Source organism: Anser cygnoides, chromosome 31 (genome assembly GCF_040182565.1).
Source record: "Anser cygnoides isolate HZ-2024a breed goose chromosome 31, Taihu_goose_T2T_genome, whole genome shotgun sequence".
Classification (NCBI taxonomy): domain Eukaryota; kingdom Metazoa; phylum Chordata; class Aves; order Anseriformes; family Anatidae; genus Anser; species Anser cygnoides.
The window spans coordinates 2,853,498-2,875,305 of record NC_089903.1 but is presented as its reverse complement, the minus strand read 5'-3'; the positions used below and the strand labels follow the sequence as shown (position 1 = coordinate 2,875,305).

At 62.0% G+C, this 21,808-nt stretch overlaps 2 protein-coding genes across 2 annotated transcripts; both read right to left on the bottom strand.

The window, feature by feature from the left end:
* Positions 1-4,190: 4,190 nt before the first annotated feature.
* LOC136787819 (mucin-2-like) lies at positions 4,191-14,344 on the bottom strand. The gene is made up of 15 exons (XM_066985147.1): positions 11,182-14,344; positions 10,989-11,096; positions 10,326-10,441; positions 10,122-10,180; positions 9,797-9,942; positions 9,360-9,425; positions 9,109-9,271; positions 8,818-8,979; positions 8,457-8,548; positions 8,232-8,360; positions 7,484-7,603; positions 5,249-6,841; positions 5,057-5,163; positions 4,395-4,510; positions 4,191-4,249 (listed from the first exon to the last, which is right to left on the bottom strand). Exons 1-14 carry the CDS (start codon positions 14,195-14,197, stop codon positions 4,493-4,495), a joined length of 5,895 nt encoding a protein of 1,964 aa, XP_066841248.1. The 5' UTR covers positions 14,198-14,344; the 3' UTR covers positions 4,191-4,249; positions 4,395-4,492.
* Positions 14,345-15,170: 826 nt separating this feature from the next.
* Positions 15,171-20,438, bottom strand: LOC125181740 (mucin-3A-like). Its single transcript, XM_066985163.1, has 11 exons — positions 18,824-20,438; positions 18,631-18,738; positions 17,880-17,995; positions 17,677-17,735; positions 17,352-17,497; positions 16,731-16,796; positions 16,480-16,642; positions 16,189-16,350; positions 15,828-15,919; positions 15,662-15,717; positions 15,171-15,555 (listed from the first exon to the last, which is right to left on the bottom strand). Exons 1-11 carry the CDS (start codon positions 20,337-20,339, stop codon positions 15,514-15,516), a joined length of 2,526 nt encoding a protein of 841 aa, XP_066841264.1. The 5' UTR covers positions 20,340-20,438; the 3' UTR covers positions 15,171-15,513.
* Between the last annotated feature and the right edge of the window lie 1,370 nt (positions 20,439-21,808).

Below are 21,808 nucleotides of genomic sequence, written 5' to 3'. Positions count from 1 at the left end.
GGGCACCAGGGATGGGGATGGAGATGGGGGACATCAGGAATGGGAGGACATCACTGATGGGGTTGGGAGACGAAAAGGATGTGAATGTGCTCCCAAATTGCCCCAAATGCCTCAAAAATGAACACAAATTGCCCCAAATTGAACACAAAACACACCTAAATGTCCCCATACATCCCCAAACAGTCCCCAAATGTCCCAAAACAGACCTGAAATGGCCCCAAAGTGGACCTCAAGACAGCCCTGGAATAGAAAAGCCCCAAAGTGCCCCAGAATGGCCCCAAAACAGCCTGAAGACTGGACCTGGAATTGACCTAAAAAAAAAAACCAAACCACAAAGTATCCACAAATGGCTCCAAATTCCCCCATATGGCCTCAAATGCCCCAAATGGCCCCAAATTGGACCTGGAATGGACCTGAAATACCCCAAAATTGACCTGGAATAGATCTGGAATAACCCAAAATGCCCCTGAACAGCCTCAGAGACCTCAAACACCCCCAAACTGGACCTGAAATCCACCCAAATGGCCCCAAAACTGGACCTGAAGCCACAAAGACCCCCAAATGTACCTGAACAGCTCAAAATGTCCCCTACGACAGCCCCAAAACACCCCAGAATGTCCATAGTTGTGCCTATCACCCAGAGGTGCCAGCCTGATGGTGACACCCTGTCCTGTGTCTCCTTTGTCCCTTGTGCTTGGGGGGGGGGGGGGGGGGGGGCGCACGGTTGGGGAAGGGGTCACCCCCCCCCAGTACCTCTCATGACTCCTGCCCCCCCCACCCAGCACCGTGGGGTGCTGTGGACAGGGGTTGGGTGGCGGCACCCATGGGGGCGCCCTTTGGCAGGGGATGGTAGCACTGTGTCCTTGTCCTCATGGTTCCCACGGGGAGGGGAGGAGGGAACACGCAGGGCTCGCGTGCCAAGGTGGGGGCCCCCCCCGCCTTTTTCTGCACCACCGCCCTGTGCTAAAATTAGCACCGGTGTCGCCTCGGTGTCACCCGTAACACCCTTAGGTGGCATTGACGTCAGCGGCTGAGGCGTGGGTGGGGGCAAAGTCCAGGAGGCTCCGAAGCTGCCCTATAAGGGCGGGGGGGGGGGGGGGGGGGGAGGGGAGAAACGGTCCTGGTCTCTCTGCGTCAGGGGGAGGGACAATGGGACACGAGGTGGGGGTCCCCTGTGGGGGGGGAGAGGGGGGTCCCAAGAATGAGGAGGGGGTCCCATGGAATATAAGGTGGGGGTCCCGGGTGGGTGCTGTCCTGTGGGTAAGATTCCCATGGGAAACAAGGATGGGGAGGGGACTATGGGGGGGGGGGGGGATCATGGGTGGGGGGTTTTCCCATGGGGGTCTTGAGGAAGGGTCCCCACAAGCTCTTCTCCCCCCCCCTCCCCACAATCCACAGGAGGCGTTCTCTGCACTGTAATGCCCCAAATGCCCCAAAATCCCGTGTTTTTTATGGGGAACGCACCACCCTGAAATGCTGAGGCTGGGGGGGCTTTTCCAGGGACCCCTCCCCCCCCCGCTCCCCTCCCCCCCCCCGCTCCCCTCCCCTATTCCCCCCCCTTTTCCCCAAGGAATTAACAGCCCTGTGCATGCCAGAGCCATCCCAGTACAAACCAGTGACACCAGTGACTTGGTAGTTATTTATTTGGAATTGGAGGGGGGGGTCCAGCCCTATGCATGAGGGAGGGGGGGGATCCTGACCCTTAAAGTGACCTATGGGGGGGGGGGGGCAGCCCTGAAATGAGGTCATGGCCCCCAAAGTGAGGTCATCACCAGGAGAGCAGGGCCAGGACCTGTATGTGCAAGCAGAGGTGGGGGCCAAATGAAGTGCTACAGGAAGGGTGGGGGTCATGACCCTAAAAGGGAGGGTCACGATCCCCAACTTGAGGTCATGACCCCCCCAAAAGTAGGGAGGGTATCCCACAGTGCTGTGCGGCTCCCTGGGCGGGGGGAAAGCCTCCTGGTGTCCTCCCCTCCTTGCTCAGAGCTGCGTGGCGATCCTCTCTGGCCTCTGCATTTGGACCTGGAGGGGGGTATTTTTTTTTGGGGGGGAGGGGATCACATGGTGAGGCTGTGAGTGGGGATGGGGGTCATGTGACACCCCCCCCCCCCCCGGGTTCCTCCACCTGTGACCCCCCCCCTCCCCCCCCCGGGGGGGGGGTGAGGGGACCCACTTTTACCGAGGTGTCCACGGACTTCAGGTCAACCCACATTGTATAATGGGCACCTTTGGGGCGATGGAGCTCCACGGGGGTGCCCCGGGTGCGGGGGTCCCTCCCACCCCTCCCCCCCTTCACCCCATCGTACCTTCATTTTGGATGATGAAGTGCTCTGGGTGGGCTCCAGCTTTCATTCATTTCCTCATACCAGTTCTCCTTGTCCTCCTTCAGGTCGCTGGCACTGGAATGGGATGGGATGCCGTGGGACTGTGACACTGGGAGGGGGGGGGGGGGCAGGAGGCACTGGGGGGGGCAGCAGGCACCGGGGGGATCCAGGAGGCACCAGGAGGGCCAAGCCCCTACCCATTGGGGCCACCAGAGGTGGGGCCAAGCAGCCAAGATGGGTGTGCTTGAGAACCTCCATGGATGGCAACTCTACAACTGGAGACTCCATGGATGGAGGAAATCCATGGGTGGAGGACATCCATGGGTGGAGGACAACCATGGGTGGAAGGTCTACCACAGATGGAGGATCTCAACCACCGCCCGGGCTTTCCCGTCCAGCTGCCTCTCCCTCACCCCACCCACCACCCACCATCAGCCCTTCCTCCAGGTCCCCTCTTGTGCCCACTGCCTCCTCCCCCCCAGTTCTGCAGGATCCCCCCACCTCTCAGATGACTTTGGCCTCTTGGCCCTGAAGAGGAAGATGGTGAGAACGAGGATGACCAAGCACAAGGCCGCCACGGCCACGCTCAGACCCACGGTCATCTTGCTGACCCGGCTTTTGCACCGATCACCCTGGTACCAGTAGAGGTTGGTCTCACGGCAGCTGTGGGGAGGAGATGAGAGGCTGAGCACGGTGCTGAGACCCTCACCCCAGCCCCTGGTCCTTTGGTAGGGCCAAGAGCACCCGTCAGGGCCCTGGAGGTGTCCCTGAGGGTGTCCCCATGGTCCTTACAAACACTGGGGGCCGCTCAGGGTGAGCTGGCACTGCCCCTCGTTGCAGTCGATGGTGCCAGCGGTGTTGGCCGAGCAGTTGGACACACAGCTGAGGCCGCTTTTGGTGGTGTTGGGGTAGTAGAAGTCCTCGAAGCCCTTGGGTGCAACCTGGCGGCAATATGCTGCAAAGGGAACAGGGGTTGGCCAGGGGGAGATGCCTCTGGACCCCCACCCATGGTTTACTACAAACAACCCACCCCACGGGCTCACCTGTTGCATTGAAGTCAAATGAGGTTTGGGTGATCATCACTTCAGAGGCGTTGAAGCAGAAGCTGCCTGGGAAGGAGAGGGAGAGGCCGTGTGGAAGAGCTCCTAGGCCTCAGGGATCCCCAGGGCACGAACCCTGTCCCCGGAGGCCCCAACTCTGCCCCAGGCCTAGGCCTGAATGGATCCCCAGGGCCTCAACCATGTCCAGGATGCCCCAACCCTGTCCAAAGGGCCCCAAGCCTGTCCCCAGAGGCCACAACCTTGTCCCCAAGGCCAGGCCCGAATGGTTCCCCAGGGCCCCAACCCTATCCTCAGAAGACTCCAACCATGCCCCCAAGGATTAGGCCCGAAGGGGTCCGAAGGGCCCCAACCCTGTCATGGAGGGCACAACCCCATGACAGAGGGCTCCAATCCCGTCATGGAGGGCCCCAACCCCATCCCAGGGGACCCCAACCCTGTCCCTGGGCGGGCAGAGGCTCACTGTTGTCAGTGCAGTTTTCCTGATGGGCCGCTGCTTGGACAATCTCCTCCTTCACATTCTTGGTGACATTATTGATCTTCTCCGTGGTATCGGCGGTCACCAGCAGAGTGACGACGATGGCGTGATCCACCATGATGCTGCCGTTCCTGAGGGAACACCCCAATGGCCATTGGTGCACCCCCAATGCCAGTTGGAGCATCCCAATGTCTCCTGATCATTGACCAGCATGAGGCCAGTTGGAGCACCCCAATGCCTCTTGGAGCACCCCAATGCCCACTGGAACACCCCAATGGCAGTCCGAGCACCCCAAAACCCTCTCCCAGAGGCCAGCAGCCCAACACTCACGACAGACTCAGGATCTCGATGCCCTGGTAGCCTTCAATGTTGCGGTAGAAGACGTCCATCTGGAAGAGAAGGAGGCTGCAGGCTGGGTATCAGGGTCCCACTCCCTTCCCTCTCATGTTCCTTCCCCACCTCGGGGATCCCACAAACAAGCACACCCCTAACGAGGACGGAGAAGACCCCATAGGGGAACTAGCATTGTCTCACCTGCTGGGTGAAGCTGCGGACGAAGTTCTGGTAGGCGGTGGAGCTTTTGTTTCGGAGGTCCTCGGAGAACTCCTGGTTGGTGACCCGCAGCTCCACGCTCACGGACACGTTGGTCTCTTTGGGGGAAGGCAGGAGATGGGACTCAGGAGCAGAAGACAACCCCAGCATGACCATGGGCCTTGTTCCCAAGCCCCACAGGGCACTAACAAGCCTTAGCGGCCCCAACCAGCCTCACCTGGGCCCTCCAGCCTCTGCTTATTGCTGCAGAGGGAGTATTTAAGGGCAGGCCCCCAGGCCTCTGGAGCTGTGCTAAGGGGGGACCTGATCTTTGGCTGCCACTGTTTGGACCTCAGCTGTGGTCACCTGCCCCATGCTTCTCCTTACGCCTTTGGGTGCTGTGGGACCTTGTGGTGTTTGGGGAACTTCTTACCCCCACCTTTGGTGCTGTAGGACCTTGTGCTTGTTGGGAAACACCTTTCCCACAATGTTGGGTGCTCCATGATAACGCCATGGTTAGAAAACTCACTGCCAACACCTTAGGGTGCTATGTGTTCGTGCCCTGCTCAGAAACCATGCCCTCCCCGTGAGGAAGCCCCCCTCCTGGTTCTTCCCAGAAGATTTGCCCCCCCGTGGTCTGAAGGTGGGCGCAGATGGCTCCTTACCCGCTTTGGTCTCAATACTGCTCTCGCCGTAACTGCAGGTGTTGCCTGTATATCCCGGGGGCACACGCATTGGCCATTGACCCAAGTGCCTCCATTTTCACAGACCCCTAGAAAAGACGAGGTGAGGTGGGGCTGGGAGGTGCAGGCCGAGGAACCTGCCCTGTGGGCAGCCAAAGGTGGGAAGGGTGGTACCTGGGGTGGTGGTCGTGGTGGTGGTGGAGCGAGTAGTGGTAGTGGTGGTCAGGCTCGAGGTGGTGGTGGTGGTCGGGCTCGAGGTGGTAGTGGTGGTCGGGCTCGTGGTGGTGGTGGTGGTCAGGCTTGTCGTGGTGGTGGTGGTGGTTGGGCTTGTGGTGGCGGTGGTGGTGGTCGGGCTTGTGGTGGCGGTGGTGGTCGGGCTCGTGGTGGTGGTGGTAGTTGTGGTCGGGCTCGAGGTGGTGGTGGTGGTCGAGCTCGAGGTGGTGGTGGTGGTCGGGCTCGTGGTGGTGGTGGTGGTGGTGGTCGGGCTTGTAGTGGTAGTGGTGGTCGTGCTTGAGGTGGTAGTGGTGGTCAGGCTCGAGGTGGTGGTGGTGGTCAGGCTTGTGGTGGTGGTGGTGGTGGTCGGGCTTGTGGTGGTGGTGGTGGTCGGGCTCGAGGTGGTGGTGGTGGTCGGGCTCGTGGTGGTGGTGGTGGTCGGGCTCGAGGTGGTAGTGGTGGTTGGGCTCATGGTGGTAGTGGTGGTCGGACTTGAGGTGGTGGTGGTGGTCAGGCTTGTGGTGGTGGTGGTGGTGGTCGGGCTCAAGGTGGTGGTGGTGGTCGGGCTCGTGGTAGTGGTGGTGGTGGTTGGGCTCAAGGTGGTGGTTGTGCTGGTTGGGCTCGAGGTGGTTGTGGTGGTGGTGGTCGGGCTCGAGGTGGTGGTGGTGGTGGACGGGCTCATGGTGGTGGTGGTGGTGGTCGGGCTTGAGGTGGTGGTGGTGGTTGGGCTCATGGTGGTGGTGGTTGGGCTTGAGGTGGTGGTGGTTGTGGTTGGGCTTGTGGTGATCGGGCTTGTGGTGGTGGTGGTTGGGCTTGTGGTGGTGGTTGTCGGGCTTGAGGTGGTTGTGGTGGTTATGGTCATAGTTGTGGTGGTTGGGCTCAAGGTGGTGGTGGTGATCGGGCTTGTGGTGGTGGTGGTGGTTGGGCTAGAGGTGGTGGTGGTGGTGGTTGTGGTGGTTGGGGTCGTGGCTGTGGTGGTCAGGCTCGAGGTGGTGGTGGTGGTCAGGGTCGAGGCTGTGGTGGTGGTCGTGCTCGAGGTGCTGGTGGTGGTCGGGCTCGTGGTGGTGGTGGTCGGGCTTGAGGTGGTGGTGGTGGTGGTCGGGCTTGTGGTGGTGGTGGTGGTGGTCAGGCTCGTGGTGGTGGTGGTGGTGGTGGTCGGGCTCGAGGTGGTGGTGGTGGTGGTGGTCAGGCTCGAGGGGGTGGTGGTTGTGGTTGGGCTTGTGGTGATCGGGCTTGTGGTGGTGGTGGTGGTTGGGCTTGTGGTGGTGGTGGTTGGGCTTGAGGTGGTTGTGGTGGTTGGGGTCATGGTTGTGGTGGTCGGGCTCAAGGTGGGGGTGGTGGTGGTGGTTGTGCCTGAGGTGGTGGTGGTGGTGGTTGTTGTGGTGGTTGGGCTCAACATGGTGGTGGTCGGGCTGTAGGTGGTGGTGGTGATCAGGCTGTAGGTGGTGGTGGGGGTCTGGCTCGAGGTGGTTGCGGTGGTGGTGGTTGGGCTTGAGGTTGTGGTGCTGGTCGGGCTCGTGGTGGTGTTGGTGGTTGTGCTCGAGATGGTGGTGCCTGCATACAAGATGAGTGCAGCTCAGCCAAATCCCCCCTGGCGTTATCACCTCTCAGATGTGGGCGAGGAATTCCCTGTTCCCTTCCCTTCCTCGCAGTCCAGTTTCTCGCCTCTCCTCCCGGTCACCCTCCCACGTGAGCTGCCTGCACTTTGCCCCCTGCAGCAGCCCCACCTTGCCCTCCAACTTTCCCTTTTCCCCGTCCTTCCTTCCCTGTGTCCTCACCCCTCCACCTTCTGCCTCCCTTTCACTTTCTCCCCACGCCCTCCCCGTGCCCATTCACACACCCGTGGGGTGTGCAAGGCGCGGTGGGGTGAGGACGCACGCGGGCACCTCGGGAGCTTCACGTGAGGACAGACAGCCGGGAGGACAAATTCTTGGCCTCCACTCCCCCTTGTCACTGCCGGCACCCCAGGGAAGGGAGTTGTGTGGTGTCCCCCTCCCCGTCCCCAATGTCCTTCTCTCCGTCCCTGTCCCCACTGTTCCTGTCCCCATCCCCGCCAGTATGGTGTCACGTCAGGCTGTGGAGGCTGATTTTCCCTGAGCGTCCCCAACACACCCCAAGAGAATGCCTCAGGGGAGGCTGCCCCCTTCCCACCCCCCACGACTGTGTTTCGGTGCCCCCTGCCTGGGCTGCACTCACCCGCTGCCACCCCGTAGAGGAGGAGGAGGAAGAGGAGGAGGAAGGCCCGGGTGCAAGACCCCATCTTGGCAACCCCCAGCCCCGCGGTGCCGCCAGCAGCATCCCGGTGCGGAGCCATGCCTGAGGCAGGAGTGGCAGTGGGGAACTTTGCCCCTCTGCAGGGAGGAGCCACGCATCCTCACCTCGGGCTGCCCCAGGGCAAGGAATTAACAGCCCCAGGCATGCTGGAGCCATCCCAGTACAAACCAGTGCCATCAGCAACTGGGTAGTTATTTCTGGGGAATTGGAACAGGTCCGGCCATCCCCGTACAAACCAGTGACACCAGTGACTTGATAGTTATTTATTTGAATTGGAGGGGGTCCAGCCCTATGCAGGGGGAAGGGGGGATCCTGACCCTTAAAGGGACCTGTGTGGGGGGGAAACACCCTGGAAATGACGTCATGGCTCCCAAAGTGAGGTCATCACCAGGAGAGCAAGGCCGGGACCAGTATGTGCAAGCAGAGGTGGGGGCCAAATGAAGTGCTACAGGAAGGGTGGGGGTCGTGACCCTAAAAGGGAGGGCCACGATCCCCAACTTGAGGTCATGACCCCCCCCCCAAAAGGAGGGGGGTATCCTAAAGTGCTGTGTGGGTCCCTTGGCGGGGGATAGCATCCTGGTGTTCCCCGCTCCCTGCTCAGAGCTGAGTGGTGATCCTCTCCGGCCTCTGGATGTGAACCTGGGGGGGATTTTTTGAGGGGGGGAGTCACATGGTGAGTCCATGAGAGGGGTGATGGTGCCCCCCCATATGTTCCCCCCTCCTCGGGTGGGTGGGGGACCTACCTGTGCCGAGGTGTCCACGGACTGCAGGTCAACCCGCATGGTGTCCTCATGGGCACCTGTGGGGTGAAGGAGCTCAATGGGGGTGCCCCGGCTGGGGGTCCCACCAGCCCCCCATCCCATAAGTGTGTTCCCCCCCCACCCCAACCCCATACCTTCATTCTGGATGGTGAAGCCCCCAGGGAGGCTCCAGTTTTCATCCTCTTCCTCATAGCAGTGCTGCTTGGTCTCCATCAGGTCGCTGAACCTGGGGGGGTATAGAGGCTGTGACATCGGGAGTGGGTCTGGAGGCAACTGGGGGGTCTTAGAGGCACCGGGGGGGGCAAGCCCCACTCCATCAGGACTACCAGAGCTGGGGTCAAGCACCATGGATGGGTGCGCTTGAGGACTTCCATGAATGGAGACTCTACAACTGGAGACTCCATGGAGGACCTCCATGGACAGAGGAGGGCCTCTACTTGTGGAGGTCCTCCCATGCCTACTGCCTCCCCTCCCCACCCCCCGGGGTTTCCCCACCTGTCTGACAACTTCTGCCTCTTGGCCCTGAAGAGGAAGGCGGCGAGGATGAAGATGACCAAGCACAAGGCTGCCACGGCCAGGCCCATGCCCACGGCCATCTTGCTGACCCGGCTCTTGCACCGATCGCCCTGGTACCAGTAGAGGTTGGTCTCACGGCAGCTGTGGGGAGGAGATGTGGGGCTGAGCGCGGTGCTGAAACCCCCGGCCCGGCCCCTGGTCCTTTGGTGGCGCCAAGAGCACCCGTCAGGGCCCTGGAGGTGTCCCTGAGGGTGTCCCCATGGTCCTTACAAACACTGGGGGCCGCTCAGGGTGAGCTGGCACTGCCCCTCGTTGCAGTCAATGGTGCCGGCGGTGTTGGCCGAGCAGTTGGACACACAGCTGAGGCCGCTTTTGGTGGTGTTGGGGTAGTAAAAGTCCTCGAAGCCCTTGGGTGCGACCTGGCGGCAAAACGCTACAGAGGGGATAGGGGTTGGCCAGGGGGAGATGCCCCTGGACCCCCACCCATGGTTTACTCCAAACAACCCACTCCGCGGGCTCACCCGTTGCATTGAACTCAAACGAGGGTTGGGTGATCATCACTTTGGAGGCGTTGAAGCAGAAGCTGCCTGGGAAGGAGAGGGAGAGGCCATGTGGAAGAGCTCCTAGGCCTCAGGGGTCCCAAGGGCCCCAGTCCTGTCCCCAGAGGCCCCAACTCTGCCCCAGGCCTAGGCCTGAATGGATCCCCAGGGCCTCAACCATGTCCAGGATGCCCCAACCCTGTCCAAAGGGCCCCAAGCCTGTCCCCAGAGGCCACAACCTTGTCCCCAAGGCCAGGCCTGAATGGTTCCCCAGGGCCCCAACCCTATCCTCAGAAGACTCCAACCATGCCCCCAAGGCCTAGGCCCGAAGGGGTCCGAAGGGCCCCAACCCTGTCATGGAGGGCCCCAACCCCATCCCAGGGGACCCCAACCCTGTCCCTGGGCGGGCAGAGGCTCACTGTTGTCAGTGCAGTTTTCCTGATGGGCCGCTGCTTGGACAATCTCCTCCTTCACATTCTTGGTGACATTATTGATCTTCTCCGTGGTATCGGCGGTCACCAGCAGAGCGACGATGACAGCGTGATCCACCACGATGCTGCCTGGCCTGAGGGAACACCCCAATGGCCGTTGGTGCACCCCCAATGCCAATTGGAGCATCCCAATGTCTCCTGATCATTGACCAGCATGAGGCCAGTTGGAGCACCCCAATGCCCACTGGAACACCCCAATGGCAGTCCGAGCACCCCAAAACCCTCTCCCAGAGGCCAGCAGCCCAACACTCACGACAGACTCAGGATCTCGATGCCCTGGTAGCCTTCAATGTTGCGGTAGAAGACGTCCATCTGGAAGAGAAGGAGGCTGCAGGCTGGGTATCAGGGTCCCACTCCCTTCCCTCTCACGTTCCTTCCCCACCTCGGGGATCCCACAAACAAGCACACCCCTAACGAGGACGGAGAAGACCCCATAGGGGAACAAGCAGCGTCCCACCTGCTGGGTGAAGCTGTGGACAAAGTTCTGGTAGGTGTTGGAGCTTTTGTTTCGGAGGTCCTCGGAGAACTCCTGGTTGGTGACCCGCAGCTCCACGCTCACGGACACGTTGGTCTCTTTGGGGGAAGGCAGGAGATGGGACCCAGGAGCAGGAGAAGACAACCCCAACAGCCTGAGCATTTCTGCTGAGCCCTGCAGGGCACTAACAAGCCTTAGCGGCCCCAACCAGCCTCACCTGGGCCCTCCAGCCTCTGCTTACTGCTGCAGGAGGGGCATTTAAGGGCAGGCCCCCAGGCCTCTGGAGCTGTGCTAAGGGGGGACCTGATCTTTGGCTGCCACTGTTTGGACCTCAGCTGTGGTCCCCTGTCCCATGCTTCTCCTTGCGCCTTTGGGTGCTGTGGGACCTTGTGGTGTTTGGGGAACTTCTTACCCCCACCTTTGGGTGCTGTAGGACCTTGTGCTTGTTGGGAAACACCTTTCCCACAACGTTGGGTGCTCCATGATAACGCCATGGTTAGAAAACTCACTGCCAACACCTTAGGGTGCTATGTGTTCGTGCCCTGCTCAGAAACCATGCCCTCCCCGTGAGGAAGCCCCCCTCCTGGTTCTTCCCAGAAGATTTGCCCCCCCGTGGTCTGAAGGTAGGCGCAGATGGCTCCTTACCCGCTTTGGTCTCAATACTGCTCTCGCCGTAACTGCAGGTGTTGCCCGTATATCCCGGGGGGCACATGCATTGGCCATTGACCCAAGTGCCTCCATTTTCACAGACCCCTAGAAAAGACGAGGTGAGGTGGGGCTGGGAGGTGCAGGCCGAGGAACCTGCCCTGTGGGCAGCCAAAGGTGGGAAGGGTGGTACCTGGGGTGGTGGTCATGGTGGTGGTGGAGCGAGTAGTGGTAGTGGTGGTTGGGCTCGAGGTGGTAGTGGTGGTCGGTCTCGACGTGGTGGTGGTGGTTGGGGTCGTGGTTGTGGTGGTGGGGCTCAAGGTGGTGGTGGTGGTGGTTGGGGTCGTGGTTGTGGTGGTCGGGCTCACGGTGGTGGTAGTGGTGCTCGGGCTCGAGGCTGTGGTTGTGGTCGTGCTCGAGGTGGTGGTGGTGGTCGGGCTCGACGTGGTGGTGGTGCTTGGGGTCGTGGTTGTGGTGGTCGGGCTCGAGGTGGTGGTGGTGGTTGTGGTGGTTGGGGTCGTGGTTGTGGTGGTCGGGCTCGAGGTGGTGGTGGTGGTGGTTGTGGTGGTTGGGGTCGATGTTGCGGTGGTCGCGCTCGAGGTGGCGGTGGTGGTGGTGGTGGTGGTTGGGGTCGATGTTGTGGTGGTCGGGCTCATGGTGGTGGTCGGGCTTGTGGTCGTGGTGATGGTTGGGGTCGTAGTTGTGGTGGTCGGGCTCAAGGTGGTGGTGGTGGTTGGGGTTGTGGTGGTGGTGGTCGGGCTCGAGGTGGTGGTGGTCGGGCTCGAGGTGGTGGTGGTGGTGGTCGGGCTTGTGGTGGTTTTGGTCGGGCTCAGGGTGGTGGTGGTGGTCGGGCTCATGGTGGTGGTGGTTGGGCTTGTGGTGGTGGTGGTGGTGGTTGTGGTGGTTGGGGTCGTGGTTGTGGTGGTCGGGCTCGAGGTGGTGGTGGTGGTGGTTGTGGTGGTTGGGGTCGTGGTTGTGGTGGTCGCGCTCGAGGTGGTGGTGGTGGTGGTTGGGGTCGTGGTTGTGGTGGTCGGGCTCACGGTGGTGCTAGTTGGGCTCAAGGTGGTGGTGGTGGTGGACGGGCTCGAGGTGGTGGTGGTGGTGGTTGTGGTGGTTGGGGTCGATGTTGTGGTGGTCGCGCTCGAGGTGGCGGTGGTGGTGGTGGTGGTGGTTGGGGTCGATGTTGTGGTGGTCGCGCTCGAGGTGGCGGTGGTGGTGGTGGTGGTGGTTGGGGTTGTGGTTGTGGTGGTCGGACTCGAGGTGGTGGTGGTGGTGGTTGTGGTGGTTGGGGTCGTGGTTGTGGTGGTTGTGCTCGAGGTGGTGGTGGTGGTTGTGGTGGTTGGGGTCATGGTTGTGGTGGTCGGGCTTGAGGTGGTGGTGGTTGTGGTGGTTGGGGTCGTGGTTGTGGTGGTTGTGCTCGAGGTGGTGGTGGTGGTGGTGGTCGGGCTCGAGGTGGTGGTGGTGGTGGTCGGGCTCGAGGTGGTGGTGGTGGTGGTGGTTGGGGTCGTGGTTGTGGTGCTCAGGCTCGAGGCTGTGGTGGTGGTCGGGCTCGAGGTGGTGGTGGTGGTCATGCTCGAGGTGGTGGTGGTGGTCGGGCTTGAGGTGGTGGTGGTGGTCGGGCTCGAGGTGGTGGTTGTGGTCGGGCTCGTGGTGGTGGTGGTGGTTGGGCTCATGGTGGTGGTGGTCAGGCTCGTGGTGGTGGTGGTGGTGGTGGTTGGGCTCGAGGTGGTGGTGGTGGTGGTTGTGGTGTTTGGGGTCGTGGTGGTGGTGGTCGTGCTCGAGGTGGTGGTGCTGGTGGTTGTGGTGGTTGGGGTCGTGGTTGTGGTAGTCAGGCTTGAGGTGGTGGTGGTGGTCGGGCTCGTGGTGGTAGTGGTGGTTGGGCTCGAGGTGGTGGTGGTGGTTGGGGTCGTGGTTGAGGTGGTTGGGCTTGAGGTGGTGGTGGTGGTGGTTGTGGTGGTTGGGGTCGTGGTTGTGGTGGTCGTGCTCGAGGTGGTGGTGGTGGTCGGGCTCGAGGTGGTGGTTGTGGTGGTTGGGCTCGAGGTGGTGGTGGTGGTCTGGCTCGTGGTGGTGGTGGTTGGGCTCAAGGTGGTGGTGGTGGTGGTTGGGGTCGTGGTTGTGGTGGTTGGGCTCGAGGCTGTGGTGGTGGTCGGGCTCGAGGTGGTGGTTGTGATCGGGCTCGAGGTGGTGGTGGTGGTGGACGGGCTCATGGTGGTGGTGGTTGTGGTCGGGCTCAAGGTGGTGGTGGTGGTCATGCTCGAGGTGGTGGTGGTGGTCGGGCTTGAGGTGGTGGTGGTGGTCAGGCTCGTGGTGGTGGTTGTGGTCGGGCTCGTGGTGGTGGTGGTGGTTGGGCTCATGGTGGTGGTGGTGGTCAGGCTCGTGGTGGTGGTGGTGGTGGTGGTGGGGCTCGTGGTGGTGGTGGTGGTTGGGGTCGTGGTTGTGGTGGTTGGGCTCGAGGTGGTGGTGGTGGTGGTTGTGGTGTTTGGGGTCGTGGTGGTGGTGGTCGTGCTCGAGGTGGTGGTGCTGGTGGTTGTGGTTGGGGTCGTGGTTGTGGTAGTCAGGCTTGAGGTGGTGGTGGTGGTCGAGCTCGTGGTGGTAGTGGTGGTTGGGCTCGAGGTGGTGGTGGTGGTTGGGGTCGTGGTTGTGGTGGTTGGGCTTGAGGTGGTGGTGGTGGTGGTTGTGGTGGTTGGGGTCGTGGTTGTGGTGGTCGTGCTCGAGGTGGTGGTGGTGGTCGGGCTCGAGGTGGTGGTTGTGGTGGTCGGGCTCGAGGTGGTGGTGGTGGTGGTTGGGGTCGTGGTTGTGGTGGTTGGGCTCGAGGCTGTGGTGGTGGTCGTGCTCGAGGTGGTGGTGGTGGTCGGGCTCGAGGTGGTGGTGGTGGTGGTCGGGCTCATGGTGGTGGTGGTTGTGGTTGGGCTCGAGGTGGTGGTCGTGGTGGTCGGGCTTGAGGTGGTGGTGGTTGTGGTCAGGCTCATCGTGGTGGTGGTGGTTGGGCTCGAGGTGGTGGTGGTGGTCGTTTTGGTCATGGTTGTGGTGCTCGGGCTCGAGGCTGTGGTGGTGGTCGTGCTCGAGGTGGTGGTGGTGATCGGGCTCGAGGTGGTGGTGGTGGTTGTGCTCGAGGTGGTGGTGGTGGCGGTCGGGCTCGAGGTGGTGGTGGTGGTTGTGCTCGAGGTGGTGGTTGTGTCTGGGCTCCAGGTGGTGTCTGCATACAACATGAGTGCATCTCAGCCAAATCCCCCCTGGCGTTATCACCTCTCAGATGTGGGCGAGGACTTCCCTGTTCCCTTCCCTTCCTTGCAGTCCAGTTTCTCGCCTCTCCTGCGGGTCACCCTCCCACGTGAGCTGCCCACCCTCTGCCCCCCGCAGCAGCCCCACCTTGCCCTCCAACTTTCCCTTTTCCCCGTCCTTCCTTCCCTGTGTCCTCACCCCTCCACCTTCTGCCTCCCTTTCACTTTCTCCCCACGCCCTCCCCGTGCCCATTCACACACCCGTGGGGTGTGCAAGGCGCGGTGGGGTGAGGACGCACGCGGGCACCTCGGGAGCTTCACGTGAGGACAGACAGCCGGGAGGACAAATTCTTGGCCTCCACTCCCCCTTGTCACTGCCGGCACCCCAGGGAAGGGAGTTGTGTGGTGTCCCCCTCCCCTTCCCCAATGTCCTTCTCCCCATCCTTTTCTCCATCCCTGTCCCCAGTGTCCCTGTCCCCATCCCTGCCAGTATGGTGTCACCTCGGGCTGTGGAGGCTGATTTCCCCCGAGCGTCCCCAACACACCCCAAGAGAATGCCTCAGGGGAGGCTGCCCCCTTCCCACCCCCCACGGCTGCGTTTCGGTGCCCCCTGCCTGGGCTGCACTCACCCGCTGCCATCCCGCGGAGGAGGAGGAGGAAGAGGAGGAGGAAGGCCCGGGTGCAAGACCCCATCTTGGCAACCCCCAGCCCCGCGGCGCTGCCAGCAGCATCCCAGTGCGGAGCCATGCCCGAGGCAGGAGTGGCAGTGGGGAACTTTGCCCCTCTGCAGGGAGGAGCCACGCATCCTCACCTCGGGCTGCCCCAGGGCAAGGAATTAACAGCCCCAGGCATGCTGGAGCCATCCCAGTACAAACCAGTGCCATCAGCAACTGGGTAGTTATTTCTGGGGAATTGGAGCAGGTCCGGCCATCCCCGTACAAACCAGTGACACCAGTGACTTGATAGTTATTTATTTGAATTGGAAGGGGTCCAGAACTATGCAGGAGGAACGGGGGATCCTGACCCTTAAAGGGACCTGTGGGGGGAAACACCCTGGAAATGACATCATGGCCCCCCAAAGTGATGTCATCACCAGGAGAGCAGGGCCAGGACCAGTATGTGCAAGCAGAGGTGGGGGCCAAATGAAATGCTACAGGAAGGGTGGGGGTCATGACCCTAAAAGGCAGGGTCACGACCCCCAACTTGAGGTCATGACTCCCCCAGAAGCAGGGGGTGTATCCCAAAATTCTGTGTGGGTCCCTTGGGGGGCGGGGTAGCATCCTGGTGTCCCCCCCCCTCCCTGCTCAGAGCTGAGTGGTGATCCTCTCTGGCCTCTGGATCTGGACCTGGGGGGGATTTTTTGAGGGGGGGAGTCACATTGTGAGACCATGAGAGGGGTGATGGTGCCCCCCCCATATGTTCCCCCCTCCTCGGGTGGGTGGGTGGACCTACCTGTGCTGAGGTGTCCACGGACTGCAGGTCAACCCGCATGGTGTTCTCACGGGCACCTGTGGAGTGAAAGGAGCTCAACGGGGGTGCCCCGGCTGGGGGTCCCACCAACCCCCCATCCCATCATCCCATAATGGGAGTCAGTAGGTTCCCCCCCCTAACCCCATACCTTCATTCTGAATGGTGAAGCCCCCAGGGAGGCTCCAGTTTTCATCCTCTTCCTCGTACCAGCGCTGCTTGGTCTCTGTCAGGTCTCTGGACCTGGGGGGCATAGAGGCTGTGACATCAGGAGTGGGCCTGTAAGCAACTGGGGGGTCTTAGAGGCACCGGGGGGGGCAAGCCCCACTCCATCAGGACCACCAGATGTGGGGCCAAGCACCATGGATGGGTGCAATTGAGGACTTCCACGAATGGAGACGCTACAACTGGAGACTCCATGGAGGACCTCCACGGACCGAGGAGGACCTCTACTTGTGGAGGTCTTCCCATGCCCACTGCCTCCCCCTCCCCACCCCCGGGTGTTTCCCCACCTGTCCGACAACTTCTTCCTCTTGGCCCTGAAGAAGAAGGCAGCGAGGACGAAGAGGACCAAGCACAAGGCCGCTACGGCCAGGCCCATGCCCATGGCCATCTTGCTGACCCGGCTCTTGCACCGATCGCCCTGGTACCAGTAGAGGTTGGTCTCACGGCAGCTGTGGGGAAGAGATGTGGGGCTGAGCGCGGTGCCGAGACCCCCAGCCCGGCCCCTGGTCCTTTGGTGGGGACAAGAGCACCCGTCAGGGCACTGGAGGTGTCCCTGGGGGTGTCCCCATGGTCCTTACAAGCACTGGGGGCCGCTCAGGGTGAGCTGGCACTGCCCCTCATTGCAGTCGATGGCGCCGGCGGTGTTGGCCGAGCAGTTGGACACGCAGCTGAGGCCGCTTTTGGTGGTGTTGGGGTAGTAGAAGTCCTCGAAGCCCTTGGGTGCAACCTGGCGGCAAAACGCTGTGGAGGGGATAGGGGTTGGCCAGGGGGATATGACCCTGGACCCCCACCCATGGTTTACTGCAAAGAACCCACCCCGCGGGCTCACCCGTTGTGTTGAACTCAAATGAGGTTTGGGTGATCGTCACTTCGGAGGCGTTGAAGCAGAAGCTGCCTGGGAAGGAGAGGGAGAGGCTGCGTGGAAGAGCCCCCAGGCCTCAGGGGTCCCCAGGGCCCCGGTCCTGTCCCTGGAGGCCCCAACTCTGCCCCAGGCCTAGTCCCAAATATGTCCCCATGCTTCCAGCATCCAACCATGCCCCGAAGGCCTAGGCCCAAAAGGGTCCCCAGGGCTCCAGCCACACACAGGAAGCCCCAACCCCATCCCCAAGGCCCCAACCCTCTCCCCACGGCCCCAATCCCATCATGGAGGACCCAACCCCAGGAGGCCACAACATTGTCTCCAGAGGCCACAGTCTTGTTCCCAGAGGCATGAACAGTTCCCCAGGGGCCCAACCCTATCCCCAGAAGACTCCAACCATGCCCCCAAGGCCTAGGCCCAAAAGGATCCCCGGGGCTCCAGCCACATCCAGGAAGCCCCAACCCCATCCCCAAGGCCCCAACTCTTTCCCCAAGGCCCCAACCCTGTCCCCACGGCCTCAACCCTGGCATGGAGGGCCCCAACCCCATCCCTGGGGACCCCAACCCTGTCCCTGGGGGGGCAGAGGCTCACTGTTGTCAGTGCAGTTTTCCTGATGGGCCGCTGCTTGGACAATCTCCTCCTTCACATTCTTGGTGATGTTATTGATCTTCTCCGTGGTATCAGCGGTTACCAGCAGAGCGACGATGACAGCGTGATCCACCACGATGCTGCCTGGACTGAGGGAACACCCCAATGGCCGTTGGTGCACCCCCAATGCCAATTGGAGCATCCCAATGTCTCCTGATCATTGACCAGCATGAGGCCAGATGGAGCACCCCAACGCCCACTGGAGCACCCCAATGGCAGTCTGAGCACCCCAAAACCCTCTCCCAGAGGCCAGCACCCCAACACTCACGACAGACTTAGGATCTCGATGCCCTGGTAGCCTTCAATGTTGCGGTAGAAGACGTCCATCTGGAAGAGAAGGAGGCTGCAGGCTGGGTATCAGGGCCCCGCTCCCTTCCCTCTCACGTTCCTTCCCCACCTCGGGATCCCACAAACAAGCACACCCCTAACGAGGACGTAGAAGACCCCATGGGGCAATGAGCAGTGTCACACCTGCTGGGTGAAGCTGCGGACGAAGTTCTGGTAGGTGTTGGAGCTTTTGTTTCGGAGGTCCTCGGAGAACTCCTGGTTGGTGACCCGCAGCTCCACGCTCACGGACACGTTGGTCTCTTTGGGGGAAGGCAGGAGATGAGACTCAGGAGCAGAAGACAACCCCAGCATGACCATGGGCATTGTTCCCAAGCCCCACAGGGCACTAACAAGCCTTAGCGGCCCCAACCAGCCTCACCTGGGCCCTCCAGCCTCTGCTTATTGCTGCAGAGGGAGCATTTAAGGGCAGGCCCCCAGGCCTCTGGAGCTGTGCTAAGGGGGGGGGCCTGCTCCTGATCTGCTTCTGGCTGCTGCTTGGACCTCAGCTGTAGTTCCCTGCCCTATGCTTCTGCCTGCACCTTTGAGTGCTGTGGGAGTGGTTGTGATGTTTGGAGAGCTCCTTACTCACATCTTTTGGTGCCCCAGGACAAGACAGTGGTTGGAGAACTCCTTACCCACACCTGTGGGTGCTGTAGGACCTTGTGCTGGTTGGGAATCCCCTTGCCCACAATGTTGGGTTCCCCAGGATAACACTCAGGTTGGCGAACTCACTGCCAACACCTTTGGGTGCTGTGGACCCATGCCCTGGTTGAGGTCCATGCCTGTGGCCATGGTCACTCCTGACTTGCCCTCCCTGTAAGGAAGCCCCCCTCCTGATTCTCCCAAGAAGATCTGCCCCCCCGTGGGCTGGAGGTGGGCGCAGACGGCTCCCTACCAGCTTTGGTCTCGATGCTGCTCTCGCCGTAACTGCAGGTGTTGCCCGTATATCCCGGGGGGCACATGCATTGGCCATTGACCCAAGTGCCTCCATTTTCACAGACCCCTGGAAAAGACCGTGTGAGGTGGGGCTGGGAGGTGCAGGGTGAGAAACCTGCCCTGGGGGCAGCTAAGAGTGGGAGGGACAGTACCTGGGGTAGTGGTGGTTGGGCTCGTGGTTGTGGTCGTGGTGGTGGTGGTCATGGTCGTGGTGGTGGTAGTGGTCGGGTTCGTAGTGGTGGTGGTCGGGTTCGTAGTGGTGGTGGTCGGGTTCGTAGTGGTGGTGGTGGTCAGAAGCGTGGTGGTGGTGGAGAGTGTGGTTGCGGTGGTGGTGCCAGTGGTGTTCATGGTTGTGTTGGTGGCACCAGTGGTCATCATAGTGGTAGCTGTGTTACTGGTGGTAGTGCTGGTGCCAGGGGTGGTCATTGTGATGGCTGTGGTGGCAGTTGTTGGGACGGTGGTGGTACCAGGAAAGGTTATGGGGCTGGTGGTGGCACTGGTGGTGGTTGTGGAGTTGTTGGTGGCTCCAGAAGCGGTTGTGGGGCTGTTGATGGTCATGGTGACAACTGTGGGGCTGGTGGTGGTGCTGGGAGTGGTTGTGGCATTGGCCGTGGCGCTGGTGGTCGTTGTGGCACCTGTGGTGGTTGCAGTGCTCCCAGGGCTGGTGGTGGTAGCAGGGAAGGTCGTGGATAGGGTGGTGGTGCTGGTGGTGGTCGTGGGGACGGTGGTCGTTCTGGTGGTGGTTGTGGGGCTGTCGGTGGTGCTGAAGGTGGTCGTGGCATTGGTTGAGGCACTGATGGTGGTCGTGGCATTGGTTGTGGTGGTGGTTGTGGGGACACCTGTGATGGTCGTCATGGGGCTGACAGTGGTGCTGGGGGTAGTCGTGGCATTGGTTGAGACGCTGGTGGAGGTCGTGGCGCTGGTGGTGGTCGTGGGGACACCTGTGATGGTGGTCGTGGGGCTGGCAGTGGTGCTGTACGTGGTCGTGGCATTGGTTGAGGCACTGGTGGTGGTCGAGGTGCTGATGGTGGTTGTGGGGCTGGCAGTGGTAGGGGTGGTACCCGGGGTGGTCAAGGGACGGGTGGTGATGAGGGTGGTAGTGTAAGGGAGAATTGTGGTGGTGGTCGGGATTGGGTTGGTCGTGGCTGGGTGGCTAGGGCTGATGGAGGTGGTCGCTGTGGTGTAAAATGCACAAGTGGTGGTGCTGGTCGCGGTGGTGGTTGTGGTGGGGGCCATGGTTGTGGGCACTGAACTCGTGGTTGCTGTGCTAGGAGAAGTGGTGGGTGTGGAAGAAATGTCTGGAGAAGTGCTGGTGGCGGTTGTGAGGGCACTGGAGCCAGTGCTTGTAGGGATGCTGGTGGCAGTGCTCGTGGGGCTGCTGGTGGGGGTGGCAGAGGAGTCAAGGGGTGAGGGGGTGACAGAGGAGGTCAGGGTTGAGGTGGAGACAGAGGAGCCAGGAGTTAAGGTGGAGACAGAGGCGGTTGGGGTAAGGGCAGAGGTGGAGGAGTCAGGGATCGAGGCGGGGGAGGAGGAGGTCGGAGTTGCTGTCAAAGTGGTGGGGTCCGGGGTCACAGTGGAGGTAGTGGGGTCTGGGGTAACAGTGGAGGGGTCCAGGGTCATCAAGGTGGAGGAGTCTGGACTTGTTGGGGTGGAAGGGTCTGGGGTCATTGAGGTGAAAGGGTCTGGGGTCGTCGAGGTGGAAGGGTCTGGGGTTGTCGAGGTGGAAGGGTCTGGGGTTGTCGAGGTGGAGGGCTCTGGGGTCGAGGTGGAGGGGTCCGGGGTCGAGGTGGAGGGGTCCGGGGTCATAGAGGTGGAGGGGTCCGGGCTCGAGGTGGAGGGGTCCGGGGTCAAGGTAGAGGGGTCCGGGGTCATAGAGGTGGAGGGGTCCGGGGTCGAGGTAGAGGGGTCCAGGATCGAGGTGGAGGGGTCTGGGGTCATAGAGGTGGAGGGGTCCAGTGTCATCGAGGTGGAGGGGTCTGGGGTCGTCGAGGTGGAGGGGTCCGGGGTCATAGAGGTGGAGGAGTCCGGGGTCATAGAGGTGGAGGGGTCCGGGGTCATAGAGGTGGAGGGGTCCGGGGTCATAGAGGTGGAGGGGTCTGGGGTCATTGAGGTGGAGGGGTCCGGGGTCGAGGTGGAGGGGTCCGGGGTCGAGGTGGAGGGGTCCGGGGTCGAGGTGGAGGGGTCTGGGGTCATCGAGGTGGAGGGGTCTGGGGTCATCGAGGTGGAGGGGTCTGGGGTCATCGAGGTGGAGGGGTCTGGGGTCGAGGTGGAGGGTTCCGGGATTGAGGTAGAGGGATCCGGGGTCATAGAGGTGGAGGGGTCCAGGGTCATCGAGGTGGAGGGGTCTGGGGTCATAGAGGTGGAGGGGTCTGGGGTCATCGAGGTGGAGGGGTCTGGGGTCATAGATGTGGAGGGGTCTGGGGTCGAGGTGGAGGGTTCTGGGATTGAGGTAGAGGGATCCGGGGTCATAGAGGTGGAGGGGTCCGGGGTCATAGAGGTGGAGGAGTCCGGGGTCATAGAGGTGGAGGAGTCCAGGGTCATCGAGGTGGAGGGGTCCGGGATCATCGAGGTGGAGGGGTCCGGGGTCATAGAGGTGGAGGGGTCCGGGATCGAGGTGGAGGGGTCCGGGGTCATAGAGGTGGAGGGGTCCGGGGTCATAGAGGTGGAGGGGTCCGGGGTCGAGGTGGAGGGGTCCGGGGTCATTGAGGTGGAGGGTTCTGGGGTCATAGAGGTGGAGGGGTCCGGGGTCGAGGTGGAGGAGTCTGGGGTTGAGGTTGAGGGGTCCGGGATGGAGGTAGAGGGGTCCGGGATCGAGGTGGAGGGGTCCGGGGTCATAGAGCTGGAGGGGTCTGGGGTTGAGGTGGAGGGATCCGGGGTCATAGAGGTGGAGGGATCCGGGGTCATAGAGGTGGAGGGGTCCGGGCTCGAGGTGGAGGGGTCCGGGGTCATAGAGGTGGAGGAGTCCGGGGTCATAGAGGTGGAGGAGTCCGGGGTCATAGAGGTGGAGGGGTCCGGGGTCATCGAGGTGGAGGGGTCTAGGGTCGAGGTGGACGCGTCCGGGGTCATAGAGGTGGAGGGCTCTGGGGTCGAGGTGGAGGGCTCTGGGGTCGAGGTGGAGTGGTCCGGGATCGAGGTGG